At 37.6% G+C, this 17,860-nt stretch overlaps 1 protein-coding gene across 3 annotated transcripts in view; it reads left to right on the forward strand.

Annotated features, from left to right (window-relative positions):
- The window catches only part of numbl (NUMB like endocytic adaptor protein), a 75,313-nt gene that overhangs the window by 43,284 nt on the left and 14,169 nt on the right, over positions 1 to 17,860 (forward strand). For all 3 annotated transcript variants that reach the window (XM_030151483.1, XM_030151481.1, XM_030151482.1), the window contains exons 2-4: positions 9,895 to 10,045; positions 16,028 to 16,102; positions 17,648 to 17,722. In XM_030151483.1, coding sequence (XP_030007343.1) covers positions 9,920 to 10,045; positions 16,028 to 16,102; positions 17,648 to 17,722 — 276 coding nt within the window. In that variant the 5' untranslated portion in view covers positions 9,895 to 9,919. The remainder of the gene's footprint in view (positions 1 to 9,894; positions 10,046 to 16,027; positions 16,103 to 17,647; positions 17,723 to 17,860) is intronic.

Raw genomic sequence — 17,860 nt, forward strand, 5'->3', positions numbered from 1 at the left:
ATCACCAAAGGAGTTTTTATATCTTGTGATATTTCTGCAGTTTCTGTGAAATTACATATTGATAATATTTGAGTGATGGGTGAGTTTTTGATTTTTTATTGTGATAAAGTTTATCTCTGTCCAATCTGTTCTGAAACCAGTCCTCTGTTTGACAGCTGATGTTCAGCAGTCATTTATATAGTGATGTTGTTTCAGGGTTTCTTCTTGGAAGTTAGATGGTAAATGATATAGTTCAATTGTATGTCTTTAATAGAATGGTCTTGGATGACACAAAAGAATACAACTTAATAAAATAGAGATCAAGTTTCAAGTTCACGTCATTGTCTGTATATGGATAGTGGTCAAACCCTCTGTAAATGAAAATTTTTAAGCCTCAAGAAGTGTAACATAGCTGTCACAATGTTGATTTTATCAAGACAACCCAGACAGCAAATATTTTGGCAGTATTATGGCATACATTTGGCATTTTTGGCTTTCTTTTAGCATTATGAAAACCTTTAGGCTTAACTGTGGTATGATTAAGGTTATCCATAATAGATATGGAGGCACCAGCAATATATGGCTGAGTTATGGCGTATGTCTGGTTAACCAAAAGACTGGGCAAACACCGGGATCAAGTATAGGGATGGTATGGCATGTTTATGGCAAGCCAGAAGATTGACTAAAGAGCACTAACATTTTATTCCATATATGAATGTGTTTTGGCATATTTCTGTAAAGCCAAAACACTGCGCAAAGAGTGGGAATTTCTACCCAGAAGAAAACCCCACTTAATTTTAAAAGCATGATCAACACAAATTTTAGGTGAATTTTGGCCTCCTTTTGGCCTCTCTTTGGGTCAGTTTTGGCTACTTTTTGGCTGGATTATGGGGATTTGGGGCTTTTCTGGGACAATTATGGCTATATTTTGGAAGTCCGCAATTAGTTTTGGGTGAATTTTGGCTTCCTTCTGGTTTGATTTTGGCTGGCCTATTTTGGGCCATTTAGGGCCCATACATCAGCCCAGAACTTTGCCTAAATGGCATGCCAGTTTTGGGCCAGATTTAAGCCATAATGATTTTGCTATCTGGGAAGTTGATGTAGTTGGAGGAGAGCAAAGGGTGAAAGCAGAACATTATGAAAACTTGGAGTATATCTGCAGTATAACAGTGTAAAAACAAGCATCATCAAGTAATTTCAGCTACTTAATAAATATTAACACATACAGCTGTGTTTAATACCAGTTAGTCTCACTAATTATGCTAATTAGCAGGCTAGCAGACAGACCATACAGTTCAATACAAATCTTGCTAACCTCTGCTAATGCAGCTAAGTTCCACAAGTTATTGTGATTAAGTACTGGTAAACATCATGACAGAATTCAGTGAGACATTTGTTAGTCAATTTCCTTAAGCACAGCTACAGCAGAGCCGCCTTGTCTTTAGAACAAAAATATGTTTTATCCAATAATCAGAGGTTCTGAATGTTTGACTTGGCAGCAGAGTTAACACTAGTAAAGGCCACACAGCTAAGCAGACACACACTGACCTGTCAACCACAGCCGTTACCACTGAATTCTACATGATGCTTTGGCTTTGGATAATCTAAATGGGTGAGTTCTATATACATTCACCCCTGAACACTGCAAAAAATGTCCTGCTAGAAATAAGCCTAATATTTATAAATCTGATCAAATTGTCACATATTGAGCACAAAAAATCTGCCAGCAGGGTAAGAAGACATTCTTAAAACAAGCAAAAGAAGTTTATCAACGAAAAAACCATAATGTGCCTTAAAACTAGGTGAAAATGCTAGAATTTTAGCAAACAGTGCTTAGTACAAGAAATAAAATCACCTTGATATTAGCTGGAAAATCTTATTAAGAAAAAGTTTGATATATATTTTAACATTTCATGTCAAGCTTTTGTCCCTATTTAGATGAAAAATAATACAAACGTTCTAGAAATAAGGCTTTCACCTTCTTAGGAATCATTTTTTGCAGTGAACAATAATTGAGTCTACTAGAAAAATCTATAGAGACTAAAAACATGTTTTGTATCAGCCTGTAAACATAGACAGATATTTTAACATGGGGGTCTTTGGAGGTAGACTCACTTTTCTGGTCCAGAAGTTACTGCAGGCTACATTGGTTTCACTAGCCTAGTGGTTCCTGCTTGTCCTCCATCTAAAATTATTGGGTCGTCAGACTAAACTGCTGATAAGAAACTAAAAAACAACACCAACAAAAATCATTACTGTTGCAGAAAATGCAGCAGCAATAAATAACCATCACATGTCCAACACGTGTCCAACTGATGCTGTTTTTATTTGCATGTGTTAGATCTTTGCAAGATCAAAACAATGATAGAACATGGTAGAAAAACTGTCTCTCCACAACATGCTGCTTTCTCCACTTTTACAGCTTAAATGAAGCCAATCCATTGGGGTACCCTTTCTTAAACACCGCAGTTGGCATAGGGGAAAAAATAGTCCACACTAGACATGAATTATTAAAGCCAAATCTACTGCAAAATGTATTAATCCCCCATTCGTTTACCTTTAAATACTGGGAAATTCAAAGTTACAATCCAAATGTTCATCTTTGAGGAAAACTATGTGGAAAAATAATAATAAATCTATAATAACCCATGAACCATAAATATATCAGCAGACATTTCACCACAGAATTGAGTGTGTATAGATCTGAGACTTAAGCATATTGGTTTCACTCCACCTTTCCAAAAAAAAAATCTTATCTCTCTCTCACAGTGTTTCTAATATTGTCTTATAATTCTGTATCCAAGAAAAAAAACCCAGATCTTATGGAGGAATGTATGATACACTCTCTGTCGGTCTGTCACACACACTCCTACACAGCCTTATAAACCACTGCTATGAATAAGGTCATCCTGTGCTGGGTCAGCCTTCAGTCTAAACACAAGTACCCTGGTTTATCTCTGTAATGTCAGACTCTTTTATTTTATAATCTCACACACACACACACACAGCACAGACCACCTGTCGCTTTGTGTGTGTACATATGAGAACAAGAGGAAGATGAAGATAGACAGCTTTGGATAGTAACTGTCAGTGTCCCTAAGCAGGTCACTCAGTGTCAGTGCAAGTCCGCAGGGCCCAAAAACTGGGTCAGATTTATTTGTGTATGTGTGTGTCAGCATAATGTGTCTGTGTTTAATGCGTTTTTGATTTACTTGTGTTGACTCTTTACGGTCACATATTGGAACCAAACCTGAGTCAGTGGTGAGGTAACACTTAAAGCCCGTTGTATGAATGAAGAGAGAATCTGTGTGTGTCCATGTGCATATGTGCATGAGTATTACTTATATTATGAGGATCTAAATCTGTTTACATCTGTACTTAAAATGATCTGAAATGACCAAAACCTTTTACTTTACTGACCTACTTATCTGTTTTGCTTTGCTGCGATCACTGATACCTGTATGTGTAGAACTGGGAGGGAAAACACAAATACACTGCACTTTATTATGATTAAATTTTCAGCTCTAACACTTTCACACCCTTTCAGGATTTTGTCATTTAGTTCATAAACTGTATATAATTAGTGGGCAGAGGAATCATGATGTCACATATTGGTTTCTGGACTGTTCTGAAGACAGGAGTTTGCGCTCTGGCTACCACATGTGGCAAGTTGGAGCCAGAGGTTATTATATGGTATGTTCTTGAAATGGAGGAAACATGCTGTCCCACCCATAGAATTTCAAATAATCCATGCACAAAATACCAACACGTGCACTTGTCATGTAAATTATTTTTCAGTTATTATTCAAAGTACCAAATAGATCTCAAGTACCCCCTAAAATGGCATGTTCCCGTGTGACACCTTCTTGATGACAAACTTACATGTTAAACATAAGTATTATTTAAAATCATAGTAATGATGCACTGAAGTTGTGTTCAACAACATGACCACAGCCCTGTTACCAAAACCTGGCAGAGGAAGAGGAAAAACAGAGAATCACATGATACAGAGGAAAAGACATCATCATCAAGATATGTCCTCTCTTCTATTTTTCATATTTTTCCAATCTTTTCAGCCTTGACTGAATCTGTCACTCTAACCATCGGAACCCTGTTTGTCATATTATCAGAATATGACCAATTAATTCAAAGATTTCTTCAGTGATTATTATAATTCATTCTGTCCTTGACATTAACAGTAGCATTACATTCCACAGCTAACAGTGGAAGTCAAGTCTTATCTGAAATTAAATAATTATTCAATGTGAATGGGACATTCTTTACCTAATTATAAAGAATTTGTTAAACTTTTTGAAAAATATACATTTCAGGTTCCTGAGTATTTATAAAAGGATTGCAGAAACAACTTTTTTTTTTTTTTTTTTTTAAATGTACCTTTGATGGTTGAGCTGGACGAATCAAATTATTCAATGGTTTATTGCATGTTTTTCTTTAAAACATGACAGAAAATAATAAAATAAAGGGTAAAGTTTTCAAAGTTTTTGATGCCTAAATGTTGATGCCAGTTCTGGAGTGACTTATATTTGGACAGAAGGGGCAGGACTACAGAAGGGTCATAGGTCAGCTAATGAGTCAGTAATGCTAACTTCCTGACTCAGTAAAACAGTAATCGTCATTAGTCATGATCATTTTATGGTCTCATTAGCGGAATCTATCGATCACTACTACAGTCGAGATGTTTTCAGGAGAGATGTATAAACTGAAACTCTGAAAGTCCAGCTCAGCAACAAAGCAGACACACTAAAGCTTTTATTTAACCTGAGCTCGGATTTATGGAGTTTAAAGGTGGACCAACACACCACTTATTAGAGGTACCAAATAAAACAAATGAGACCAAAATGAGTCTCAGTATTTTTAGAAAGATGTCCAATTTAAGTCTGTGGGATCCTTTTAGAGCCGACCCCAGTGGCCAGTCGCTGTATTACAACTTGAAGACATTTCTGCATTAGCCTCATTTTCAAGTTCAGGTCTTTGTCCCTTGGTTTCAGTGTTTCTTGACCATAAAGATTATTATACTATGAGAATATATTTGGTTTATTCAACTTTTATTGAGGCACAGACCTGAAAGAAAAAATTTATTTGAAATTTATCACAATTGATAATGACTGTAATGAAAATAATTACCATCATAAGGCTTTTACCAAAGTGTCCATATATACACTATGTATATGTATAAAATATTATCATTATTTCTTAGTGTTTAATGAAGCTGTGGTAATAATGTTTACACTATGCTTTTTTTCCTTTTTAAGACTTTAAATTCATGTCAATTCAACTGCATGAACATTGAACTGCTACTTTTCTATCTTTGCTGTCTGGTACTCCCCAGTGACAAAGAAATGAGGAAAAATAATTCTAGCTTCTGCACCTTTTTCTGCATCTCCTCCAAAAGTCATGTTAGTCTTCCGATTTTCATGAGAATCGGTGTAGTACTTTTTCTGTTTTTCACACAACCTCCATGGTGGAGGTAATAAAAGAATCTTAGATCAATTCTGTAACCAGTGAAGAGAGAGCATTCACTCCGAGTTAAACCGAAAGCTTTGTGAAACCGCAGGAGCTTCTCAGCTGCAAAGCCTGTAAGATGCAACTTGAATTCAGAGAGTAAGAAGTACACTGCGTCCATATAAAGTGCTCAGCTCAGTATACTGATGACTAAGCCAAGACAATCCCATGCCACCACACACACAAACATTGTCACACATGAACACACACTTGGATGCTCCGCCACCTCTCGCCGTCCCCTCCCCGTCTCTCCAGAGCTTCACAGACATATGGTTAGCTTATCGTAATGTGAGGGGGCAGTGACTCATTGAGTTAATGTGTGTGTGTCTGTGTGTGTGTGTGTGTGTGTGGCTTTCTCACCCCTCCCTCTCCCAGAATCCTCTTCCTCTGTCTCCCTCCTCATATGAGGTGTGTTTTATGAGCAGAAGTGTGAGGGAGGAGTGTGTCTGGGTTTGCCAAAAAATCTCTGAGCCGCTGTTCAACACTGAACATCTGGATTGGGGAGGTGCGCTGTGTGTGTGTGTGTGTGTGTAAGTGTGTGTGTGTAAGTGTGTAAGTGTGTGTGTGTGTTTGTAAGTGTGTCACAGGGAGGACGGGTGCCAAAGATATCAATCAGGCTAACATCTGGTGAGCACAAAACACAGCTGGACACACATGAGTTCATGCAGTCTTAACACAGCTTATATGGAATGAATACAGAGGTGATATACACTTATGTTTATATTATGACATTCTTATTAACTTAATAAAGTGAGTGAGTTTGCTGACATTAAAAACACATACAATGTTGAAACCAGTTCTAACAGCAGATTTAACAAGCTGCACCAAAGTGTTGGAATTTCTCCACCCTTTGCTATTCTATGCAGTGTTTTATCCTCACATCTGTACTGGCAGAGCACGTGAACCTCTTTTGCTCTGCCTTCTTTCAGATCTTTTGGACAATCCAAGAACACAAAATTGAGTCTATCTGGAGTATAAACATCAATGACAAAAAAAGGGAGGGACAGCAAAGGAAGAAGTGATGAAGGAAGGTCAGCTAGGGTGAACACACTTGAAAGTTAACAACAAAATATCATATGATCATAAGTCGTCTCTGTTGCCATCTCCTTGTAACAATACTTTCCAGATGGCTGTGAATTCAAACGCTGGATGGAGAACAACTATGTGTTTTTTGGCACCACGCCTCTTGTTTGTGTAGTCTACTTTGGAGTGCTCGTGAGTTTTTGCGTGGGCTTGTGATACTTTATTTGCACTGTTGATTTATAGAATTATTTTGAAGTTTTACGCCCTCGCAGCCAGCCCACCCCCTCTGTCTGTCTCTCTTGTCTGTTCTTATTTTTGCTAATGCAGATGGTTCTTGTCGGGTAGGGTGAGGTCAGAGCTATGGAAGGCCTTTGCATGTTGCATGCTGGGTGATGTCTCCACCCTAATGTGAGTATAGCAACTGCATCAAAGGGTGTTTACTACCAGATTAGTGTTCATTTCACACTGTGCTGCTCAAGCGAGACAGGGACTATCAACTTCGTTTCACTCGATTTATTTTTTTTTTACCTTTAGTCTGGCTTTTGGTACAGTTTATCCGGCAACCATTAGACATTTATGACATCTGTGTTTCCATGCATAAGTCTAAGTCAAGTCAGGTTTATTTCTATAGCATATTTCATTTGACAAGTGCAGGATCATTGACTCAGTAGACCCAAGATATAAACAAGAATGAACAACATGACATAGCAAAAATATGAGATAAAAGATATTAGGCAAAGACACATGAGGAAAACATATGTATAAATAGTATAATAAGACAGTATGATTTAGTATAAATAAGACTGTTACACTAAAAAAGTGGTAACACATTAACAAAAAGGGGATAACCACATGCGTAATCATGCAAAAAATAAAGAAAAGCTTATGTTGGAGGATTGTTTTTCATCTTTTTAAAATAGATTTCACTGATTGTTGGCCTTTCTTCTTTGCTGTTGGCCTGCTTGATTTTAACTAGACTTGACTGATTAAAATGGGGTGTGTTATAACAACCTCATTTCTCCATTCCTCCAAATCTTTGCTTTCTTCTTTTTTTCACTTGTCCTAATGTGTTCAGTTTAGATCATGTCATTTTGATGTGTTTCCTCCGTTGCTTGGCATCAGATGTCATTCCTCTTCATTCACTCTCCTGCTGTCCCACACCATATGAGGGTGTCTTGTATTCCCTAAGCAGGAGCCCCTTTCCCCCTCCTTTCTGCCCTTTCAACCCCCTCCCCTGTAGAGTATTACACATCATCCAGTTTTACCCCTTGCACCGACTCATTCACACCTGCTGCAGCAGCGCCGGTGCCAGGCAGGTGCCAGTCCTTTGGCATTTGGCCCAGAAATGACTGGTACAGGCCTTGATATGTGTGCACGTCTGGCTGCAGAGGGGCTTGTGTGTTAGTGTGTGTTCTTGGCAGTAGACTCATGCCTCACATGCCAGGAATGAGTAAAGCCACTCAAGCTGTTTTGCAGCAGTTGAATTAGAACACTCTACATTACACGCGCATTTGAGCGTATTCGTGTGTGTGTGTGTGTGTGTGTGCGTGTGTGTGTGTGTGTGTGTGTGTGTGTGTGTGTGTGTGTGAGGCGCGTGAGAATAACATCAGTGCAAATGCTTCCGGCACAGCAGCCTTTGGCACCTATTACCAGTAACCCCAGAGTGATTATGAGAAGTGATGTGACAGTGGGCGTATATATTTACATGTATCTCTGACCTGTGTGTGGTAGCACAGACAGAAGTTTGCACATGGATACTACATGTTGTCAGTTGTGCTCTTACGCCAGGATGCCAGTTTATCGAACAACTAGAGGGTAAGAAAATTATTAATTTTAATCTGTATTAACCCAGGTGAAATTATTTTTTTTATCATACTACTACTACTAATAATAATAATAATAATATAGGTTTTATATAGCGCTTTTATAGGTACTCAAAGATGCTTATGACAATAATGCTTAGTTACCTCAATTTTTACTGCAAAGGTTTAAAGTATTTATGAAATTTTCATTACTGTCATTACTTTCATTTAATATCTTTCTTTTAGACAGTTTTACAAATGGTTATATTGGTTTTATTTCAGGTTTGATTTATCGAAGCTGAAAAAGGTAGAATTAAGAAATTACTGTGTAAAATCATTTAATTCTTGCAGATGCTGACACTGACACTGGTGGAAATTGCAGAATAGTAGTTTAGTTTTGATATTTTATTTCACATAAGGAAATTAGTTTTTCTCATCCTGTTTCAGTTCCTGTTTTAGTGCTCATCAGCTTGTAAAACCCTGACTCAAAGTGTCATTACAGTGTAGTCAGAGTGTAGATCATTCAAGATTCAAGATGCTTTATTGTCATCTAACGTATTGTATGGAGAATGAAATTGTAATCCACAGGATCGGTAGTGAAGTGGACATTTAAAATGAATAAATAAATAAATGAATAAATAAATAAAATGCACACATTAACCACACATTTAAAATAGAAAAAAACAACAGAAACAAATGTATATACTGAGGAACAGAATGGACTCAATCTGAGGATCTAAAATAAACAGAAGTCACTTTTAATATGTTGGCCTTTGACACGGCACAAGTTGCTCATAAGAAAAACAATTTTTACTGTTATCCAGATTTTCTGTTGAGAGAAGATGTGACTGTGGAGGAATGAAAACAGTAATTATCATTTTTAAAACAAGTCATGTTTTGATGCCGTCATGTTTAATTATGCAGGGAAATTAGCATCACTAAACAGGCCAGCGGGCGGACTGAATGGTTTAATTAGGCAGCAGAGAAAGGCAGAGAGAGGGGGGATTGTGTGCACTCAGAGAAGAATTCGAGTATATGCATATATATATATGTGTGTGTGTGTGTGTGTGTGTGTGTGTGTGTGTGTGTGTGTGCTGATCAGCATTCGCTCTGCTCTCTTGATGTTTCTTGAAGAGATGAAAGCGTGTGCTAGGCTTTGTGTTCATTAGCGTTACATTCTACCTGTGTGGTTTGAACAGCCTGTCTCTGAATGGAAAATCAATGGTGCGTCATAGCGGGATGTGTTTATGACTAGCTTGTTAGGGATGTGTGTTGCATAATGAGCTTGAGCTAATCAATGGAATCCTTCCCTCTTCATTCATAGCCCTCTTGGAAACACAGGGTAGAGCTTTCAAGTGGCATGTCTTCTAATTATAATTTGGTTGCATTTAATTGGTTTTTAATGAGGCTTACTGTTAAATTAACTATAAATTAATGTTTTTTTTTTGTTCTGATGTGTTTGTCATCTGGTAATTTCACAGCTTTTTTTATTTCTTAAACAAATTATAAAACTTAAAGTGTATGTTTTTCTCTTTCACTTATGTGATATCTCCGTGTGTGTCCACAGTACCAGGGAGCCCGTGACCCCTGAGATGAACAAGCTTCGTCAGAGCCTGAGGAGGAAGAAGCCCACCTATGTGCCAGAGGCCAGCAGACCGCATCAGTGGCAGGCTGACGAGGAGGCTGTACGCAAGGGCAAATGTAACTTTGCTGTACGGGTAAGTATTTCAAGAAGTTGCCTAATGATTCACGTAATCCTGTAGAGCAAGCAAGACTTTCTTTTCTTGTCCTAAAAACGTAAAGTTATATCAAACTTGACAGGTGCACAATACAACCTCTCTGTAAACTGCACAAATCAAGAGCCTTAACCCAATAAATCAAGCCAAAGGGTGAATCTAAATTTTTTATGTTATGGCTGTGATCGCAGTGCATTTATCATAACTTACGCTCAAAGGAACAGGTACACTGCATCCTCATTTATTCAGGGCTTTATCCTTGAGCATCACAGATGAAGAGCAAACCTAGACGCCTCTGGACAAGGCCATCCAAAATGCTTTATGTATCCTCTACATAGTACTGTGTCAAAGTCAGAAACAGTTTTGAAATTCTGAATTTACATAGTGAGATTACAAAGTCTGTTTACAGCCTTGTTTATCCATGATAGTGTAGGAACACTGCAAAAAATGCCCTGCTAGAAATAAGCCTAATGATAATAATAAATTCCTAAATCTGGTCAAATTGCATTGAGCAAAAAATTATACCAGTGGGGTAAGAAAATAATTCTAGGCTAGAATTCTTAAAACTAAAAAACCATAATATGCCTTAAAACTAGACCAAAATGCTAGAATTTTAGCAAACAGTGCTTAGTACAAGAAATAAAATCATCTTGGTATTAGCTGGAAAATCTTATTAAGAAAAAGTTAGCTATATTTAAAAAAAAAAAAAAAGAAGAAGAATATTCTTCTTATGCAAACATTTCTTGGCAAGCTTTTTTCCCAATTAAGATGAAAAATAAGACGAATGTTCTAGAAATAAGGCTTTTTTCACTTAGAAATCATTTATTCTCATGGAGTAGAAAGATAACTATAGAGATTAAAAACATGTTTTGTATCAGCCTATAAATGTAAAGTCAGCATGGGGGTCTTTGGAGGTAGATTCACTTTTTTGGTCCAGAACCCAATGGATGTTGAAGTTATATTGCTTCATTGATTTCACTTTTCAGCCTAGAGGTTCCTGCTTGCTATGTATTTAAATAAATAAATAAATAAATGTGTGTGTGCATATATGTATATGTATGTATATATGTATATATATGTATGTGTGTGTGTGTGTGTGTATATATATATATATATATATATATATATATATTTATTTATTTATTTATTTATTTATTTTTCTTATGTAAACATTTCTTGGCAAACGTTTTTCCCTATTTAGATGAAAAATAAGACAAATGTTGTAGAAATAAGGCTTTTTTTTCACTTTCACTCTTAGAAATCATTTTTTGCAGTGAAAAGGAATAGGAGAATAACTATTTACATACACAGCCCAGCCAAAAAGAAGCTGCCACCTGGATTTAACCCAGCAAATACTTCAGATCCTTCCATTACATAAATACAGCAGTCATTAATAAGTTTCAGTTCTTTAACCCTAACTGATGCAGTGAGTAGCTTCTCATTTCTTAGACATTCATCAGTTTCATATTGAGCAGAAAGATTAGACTGTGCTTCAGTATAAAAAGGCCATGTGGTCTGATGAGTCCAGATTGACCCTATTCCAGTGTAACGGACACATCAAGGTGAGAAGAGAGGCAGATCAAGTGATTACCCATCATGCTTAGTACCTACAGTATAAGCCTGTGGGGGCAGTGTTATGATCTGGGGTGGGTTCAGTTGGTCAGGTCTAGGTTCTGTTATGTTATGTGTCCATAAACTGAGCTCAGCTGAACCTGAATATACTGAATGACCAGGCCTAAATATCAGTGGATTTTTTCCTTCCCTGATGACACAGACATGTCCATATCCATCCAAGATGACAATACCAGGATGCATTAGACTCAAATTGTGAAAGAGTGGTTCAGGGAGCATGAGACAACATTTACACACATGGACTGCAGACCTGAACCCCGCTGGGACTCTTTGGGATGTCATGGAGAAGTCTCAACTGGGGATGTAATAAATGTTGTGACATTAATTGTGACATTGCAGGCGTTCTGTGGTGTCAACAACACCATGGTGAATTTGTCCTATAATCTAAAGGTGGTCCAACAGAACCTTGTGTGTGCAACCTGTTTTTTTTAGCCAGATTAGTGATTTGTTACAGTGATTGAAGAAAAAATTATTAAATAAAATACAGCTAATAATAAAATGTTGCTGAATACAAGGCATTTAAGACCAAAGATTTTTTTTTAAAGCATACGTGGAATATAATTTTCCTTTACTGTAACCAGAGTATGTTGTTTATGCCCTATTTTAGGGGTTTGTGTTGTAAAATCTTAACACTCCATTTTTAATCAAAGGGATATTGAAGAAACTTGAATGAAAATTGTTGACTGTAGTACTGTTAACATTGCCTGATTTATGTGTATTCATTTCAGTGCTTTCATCCAATTCAAAACACTTTAAGAAAATCTAACTGTTTTAATTACATGGATTCTGTAGTTAAAGTAGGTAATTGCATTTTAATAGAGTAACTAGTAATCATTTGCCAAAGTAACTTTCTTAACAATGATCTTGTTATATAGTGTTGCCACTTAGGTTACTTTCACATACAAAAGCATTGCATACATGTAACCTGTGACTGAAAAAAGCTCAATAAAATAAGTTGGGAAAAAAAATACAAACACTGATATTGTTAAACATACTCTTATTACAAGGAGAAATGTATCCATGTCCTGAGTTGTACATTTACTCACCATAATATGAGCACACGTGATCCTTAAAGGAAGCACAACATAATCCATAGCCAAGACTCATATTTTACGTGAATTGAAGACTTGTACTAAATGCTAAATGAAGCATTATTAATGGATCAATTTACTGATAACCAGCTCCAGTCTTTACTGTACTGAGAGCTGAGGTGATTTGTTGAGGAGCTGGAGAGACAACGACAGTAGAGGGAGGACTGACAGCGAGGTGGAGTTATAGATTAAGGTGAGTGGAGGAAATGACAGGATGAAGGATGGGGGCAGACGGAGGGGACGGGGAGACAACGGGAGATATGAAATGAGAGAATACAAGAGATATAGAACCAGATAAGAGAGGTGAGAAGAACAGGAAAGGCAGAAAAATATAAGGCAAAGAGACAGTGGACGAAGGAAATGTCAGTATATGAGCAGATGAGGCAGGATAATGGAAAACAGTCCAAATGTGTGTGTGTGTGTGGGGGGGGCATTTATTATCTTTTTATGATCTTCGTTAGAGCTTTTCTTCAGATTCTCTGTTTTGACTTTCTTTCTCCGTTTCGTGCCTTCTCTCACTCTTTTATTTCAAATGTATTCACCAGTCATACACTATTAATTCAAGAGCTGCCGTAAAGTACAAAGTCTTCAGAAAAATCTAGATTTTTTTTTTTTCAGACTACATTAAGTCTGTTAACTTTTCCCCTCCTGACTCAGTAAAATGCAGTTTTTCTCCCCCAAAACCAATCGTTTTCTAAATCAGTGTGTGCGCTGAATACAGTTTAATATGCAGTATTTTTTAGTGTGTGGAAGAAATTCAACTTCTGCAACAGCATAAGGCTGCCGAATGAGTGTCAAAGGACTTGTTGCAGGAACTTTTTGTTTTCTGTAACCGTCTCTTTGATTTCTTAATTTAAATGTCAGTTTATCTAGCTCTGTTGTCTTTAACCTGCTTTTAGTTTGATCAGTCGACAAAGCAATGTCTGTCAACACAGCATGTCGACTGTGAAGTAGTTTAATTATTAAAAGGAGATGAAGAAAACAGAGCTCTCATAAGTTTTAGACATTTTTTTTACTTACAACTTGGGGAAAGTCTACCAACTGAAGAGAACTATTAGACATTACCCATGAATCCTCAGTGGATAATTGATTTGTGGATTGATTTTTTTTGTCTTCCACTGGTTCCCATCCACCACCTGTAATATTTGATCCCTGCAAGGTGCAAACTTCGATCTTTTTTTTTTTTTTTTTTTTTAAATCATATCAACCCTTACACAAAGCTGGCCCACTTGGCTACAAGTTGTTTACTGTACAGCAGGTATTTTAGTTTTGGCTCCTATCTCCCCAAAACTCTGAGTCCTTGTTAAAACGTGTCCTGCTCTATCTTCCTCCCACCACTTGGCCTGCAGAGTTAGGGGGGTGCTGTAATTGTGTCCCTGTGGGCTCCCAGTACACCACAGAGGAGAACACTGGAGAGACAAGAAAAGGGGATGTGAGGCTATAAATTACTCCAGTCCTCGTGTCTCTCTTCTGTCCTCATTATTAGCAGCAACATGCAGCTGTAAACCCAGTGTGAGACCTTATTATCTACTTCCCTGTCAATTTCATAGCAATATCAATAAGGACAAATGTCAGGAAGGTTACTACTATAGTTAATTACTACTCTGGTAAAATGTAATAATGTATTTTTTTTGTCACACTATCAAACTGACTCATTATATTTGATTGCTTAATAAATTACTTTTTAATAAATGTTTTAAACCATGCAGTAAAGCTTGTTGTCTTGAAATATGCTAAAAGAAGACATTGTTATAGAGTTTTCCCAAAAGCATTATATTTATATTCAACCGACATTTTGATTTGTCACTGTAATTTATTTGCATATTTTTTCATTAGTATTTGTATTTTATTACAATTATATTTATTTCATTAAATTACATGCTGTTTTGTTTTTATTTTTATTTATTTTTTTATTTGTTTATGTAGCAGGGACAGTACACATTAATGAACATTTCTGTAAATGTGCCAGTATTAGCAAAAAAGCTATTTTTCAACTGTTGTTCCTGGGTAAGATGTGAAGTGCCAGCATTCATAACATTAAAAAAACATTTTAAAAACAAGTGTTCAGAGAACGCAAACCTCCGCCAAGCACCCCGAACAGTGTGCATGTGTAGATCGACTATTTCTTTTTAAATTAAACAGTTAAAAGGTTGTTCCATACAGCAGAAAAAGTTGAAGCTTGGTACCAGTCATGTGTATGTCAAATTATATTAAATTCCAAGCAATATTTGTTGAGTTATAATAAAAAATGTGTCGTAAATGGGATTTTCAATGTGAAATTGAAATGTCCACAGAGTCCTCATTCCACAGTGGATGTGGACAATTTTGTGCCAGATACAAGATATTGATATAAGCTACATGTATCAAATTGGAGGCTAATCGGAGTCGTTTTGAATTTTTACGAATTTTGGAAAATTGCTCAATGATGAGAGATAAGAAAATTGTAGATTTTGTTACCTTGCTGTGACCTTGAACTTTGGCCTACTTGGCCCAAAATTTAATGGGTTGGTCCCAGGGCCTAGGCCTATCTGTGGGTAAAATTTGGTAAAGATGGTTGTAATAGTTTTCCTGTAAAGTTGCTAACAAACAAACACACACACAAACAAAGACACAAAGCAAAGTGATCACAATACCTCCAGGCGGAGGAAATTAAGGCTACACCCACACATGACATAGCATTAGTTCACATATACAGTATACACAGTTAACCTTTAAATATTAGTACACACACCTGGACAGACACTGGCTTCATGGGCAGGTGGTCATGCGGCGCAAAACAGATAAAGCTTGATTCCAGTGAAAATGAATATGAACATGAACAATTTACCTGGTTGCAAGCAGCTCTTGTTAGTGAGGTGCAGTAGTGCAGATTATCTGGACACACGGGAGAAAGCATGCAGCGTGCATCAGGAGACCTGCAGGGCTCTAGTGTGTATAATGTTGATTTGATTTCAGCCAGTTTTTAAGTTTAGTCTTGAAGGTGTTATATGTGGGGCATTGTCTTATGGGGAGGGGTATGCTGTTCCAAATATTATCGCCCCTAACTGAGAGAACAGACTGTACAAAGTATAGGGCACTTCACAGTTTTTAACTTGGTAAAGCTCAGTTTGTTGCATAAGGTGAGATTAACACTATTAACAAAACATTAAATGTATGTATATAATTTTTTAATGTTTGCTTTATTCCTTTGTTGTTGGTGTCAATGCATTGATTATTAACCTGCGTGTTTTCACCTCTGCAGTACCTGGGGTTGGTCGAGGTGGAGGAGTCAAGAGGGATGCACGTATGTGAGGAGGCAGTGAAGAAGCTGAAAGTTGTAAGTACCTCACACACATGCACAGACACACACCTCCTCTGCTGCAGAACTGGAGGCACTTACATATACACATTCGATGGATCTACAAACTTCAGCGGAACTCATTATGGACCCAGTCGAGTAAAGCTCTTGCTGCAAAGTTTCGACTGCAAATGCACCTCTCCCCTCTTGTTCCTGTCTCTTCTTTTCTTCTTCCATCTGCCTCCCTGGTGGATCTTGTATTCCATATGTGTGGTATGTCAGTCTGTCTGCTCAGTGGTCTGTCTGTCTGTCTGGTCCTGCGATACTCATGAGAGCAGAAAATGAGATCAGAGCTAAGACACACAAATAAATGCACTCTGACACACACACTCACCCTACACACAGTTTGCCTCCTGGGAAGCTTGACTCAGACAGGGAGCGTGTGAACAGAGTGACACCGACCAGTCAGTCAGACAGTCACACACACACACACACATACATACAGACACACAAACACACACTCAGCACTACAGAAAACAGGAGTCTGCATAACTTTCATAATATCTCCACATCTGTATGCTTGGGTTTTACCGTCATAAAAAGATGAGGCAGTGCGGTCAGAATTGCAGACCAGGCTGTTTTCTTTATTCAGTGTGCACTCATCCTAAACCTAATCCCCCATGTATGAATGTAACGTTGTATTCCAGAAGAACACTGTCAAAAAGGTCTCATGTTGAAATGTTATTCAAAATAGAATCTCATAGTAGTTTAAAGCATAGAGGGGAAATGTTCTTTGCATTTTCAAGTCTCCTTCAACTCTCAGTGCTCTTACCTTCCATCTGTTTTTAGCACCTCAGCCTTTTCCCCTCTTTCTTTCCATCTTCCATCTACTGTATATCAGCATCTTTCTTTAGCAGCACTCTTCCTTCCCTGCAGTTGTTCTCACTGTAAAACTTTCTTCAGGAGTTTTCTTTTCTCTTGATTCCCAGCCCCACCTCCTCATTTAACTTTGCACTTCTCTGCTCATTTTCTTCCATCAGTCTCACTTTCTTCACCTCTCCCTCACTTTTCATCTCAATGGGATTATGCAAAACTTGAGGCTCCTTATCGGTTCACTGCGGGTTTCAAAGCTATTTCCTGCAGTGCTCCGGCTTTCTTCCTGTCGGTTACCCTTACTCACACACACACACATCTCCATATGCAGACTCGTGCGCATACACACCCCATAACACGTTCTCAGACTCACATCAAGTCGTTGCTTTTTTAGCTTGTGTATTTTTAGCCTGGCCCATGCTGAGTGTGTTATTAGCTCTGCCTGGTGCCCTCCTCGTAGAGAAAGGATTCACAGTGCCAGCTGGCACACTTTTTACTTTTGCCTGCCTTTCCAGTGTCTATCCACCACCACCTCATCTGCTGTAATGAAATAATGAAACACTTTACTTAAGTGTGTATGTGTGTAAAACTGACTTTGCATGCTAATAGTGTGTTGACCTCAAGATCAGGTGAAATTACAGAATTATGCAATGTCATAACTCGCCTCTTAAGTTGTATAGAAGTTAACTGTCTCTTTCTGTGTCTCCACAGAGTGGGAAAAAGACCGTCAAGGCAGTATTGTGGGTTTCAGCTGATGGACTTAGGGTGGTCGATGACAAAACCAAGGTAAAGACATTTTTGTTCTTATCTATGTTGCATCTGTCTTTTGAGTCCTCACCCTTTGGGTTTCCTGTCTTTTCTTCTGTCCCTAACTCATCACTCACTTGTAACGGACAACTTATTCCTGTCATATACAATAAAAAA

Source organism: Sphaeramia orbicularis, chromosome 13 (assembly GCF_902148855.1).
Source record: "Sphaeramia orbicularis chromosome 13, fSphaOr1.1, whole genome shotgun sequence".
NCBI classification, from domain to species: Eukaryota; Metazoa; Chordata; class Actinopteri; order Kurtiformes; family Apogonidae; genus Sphaeramia; species Sphaeramia orbicularis.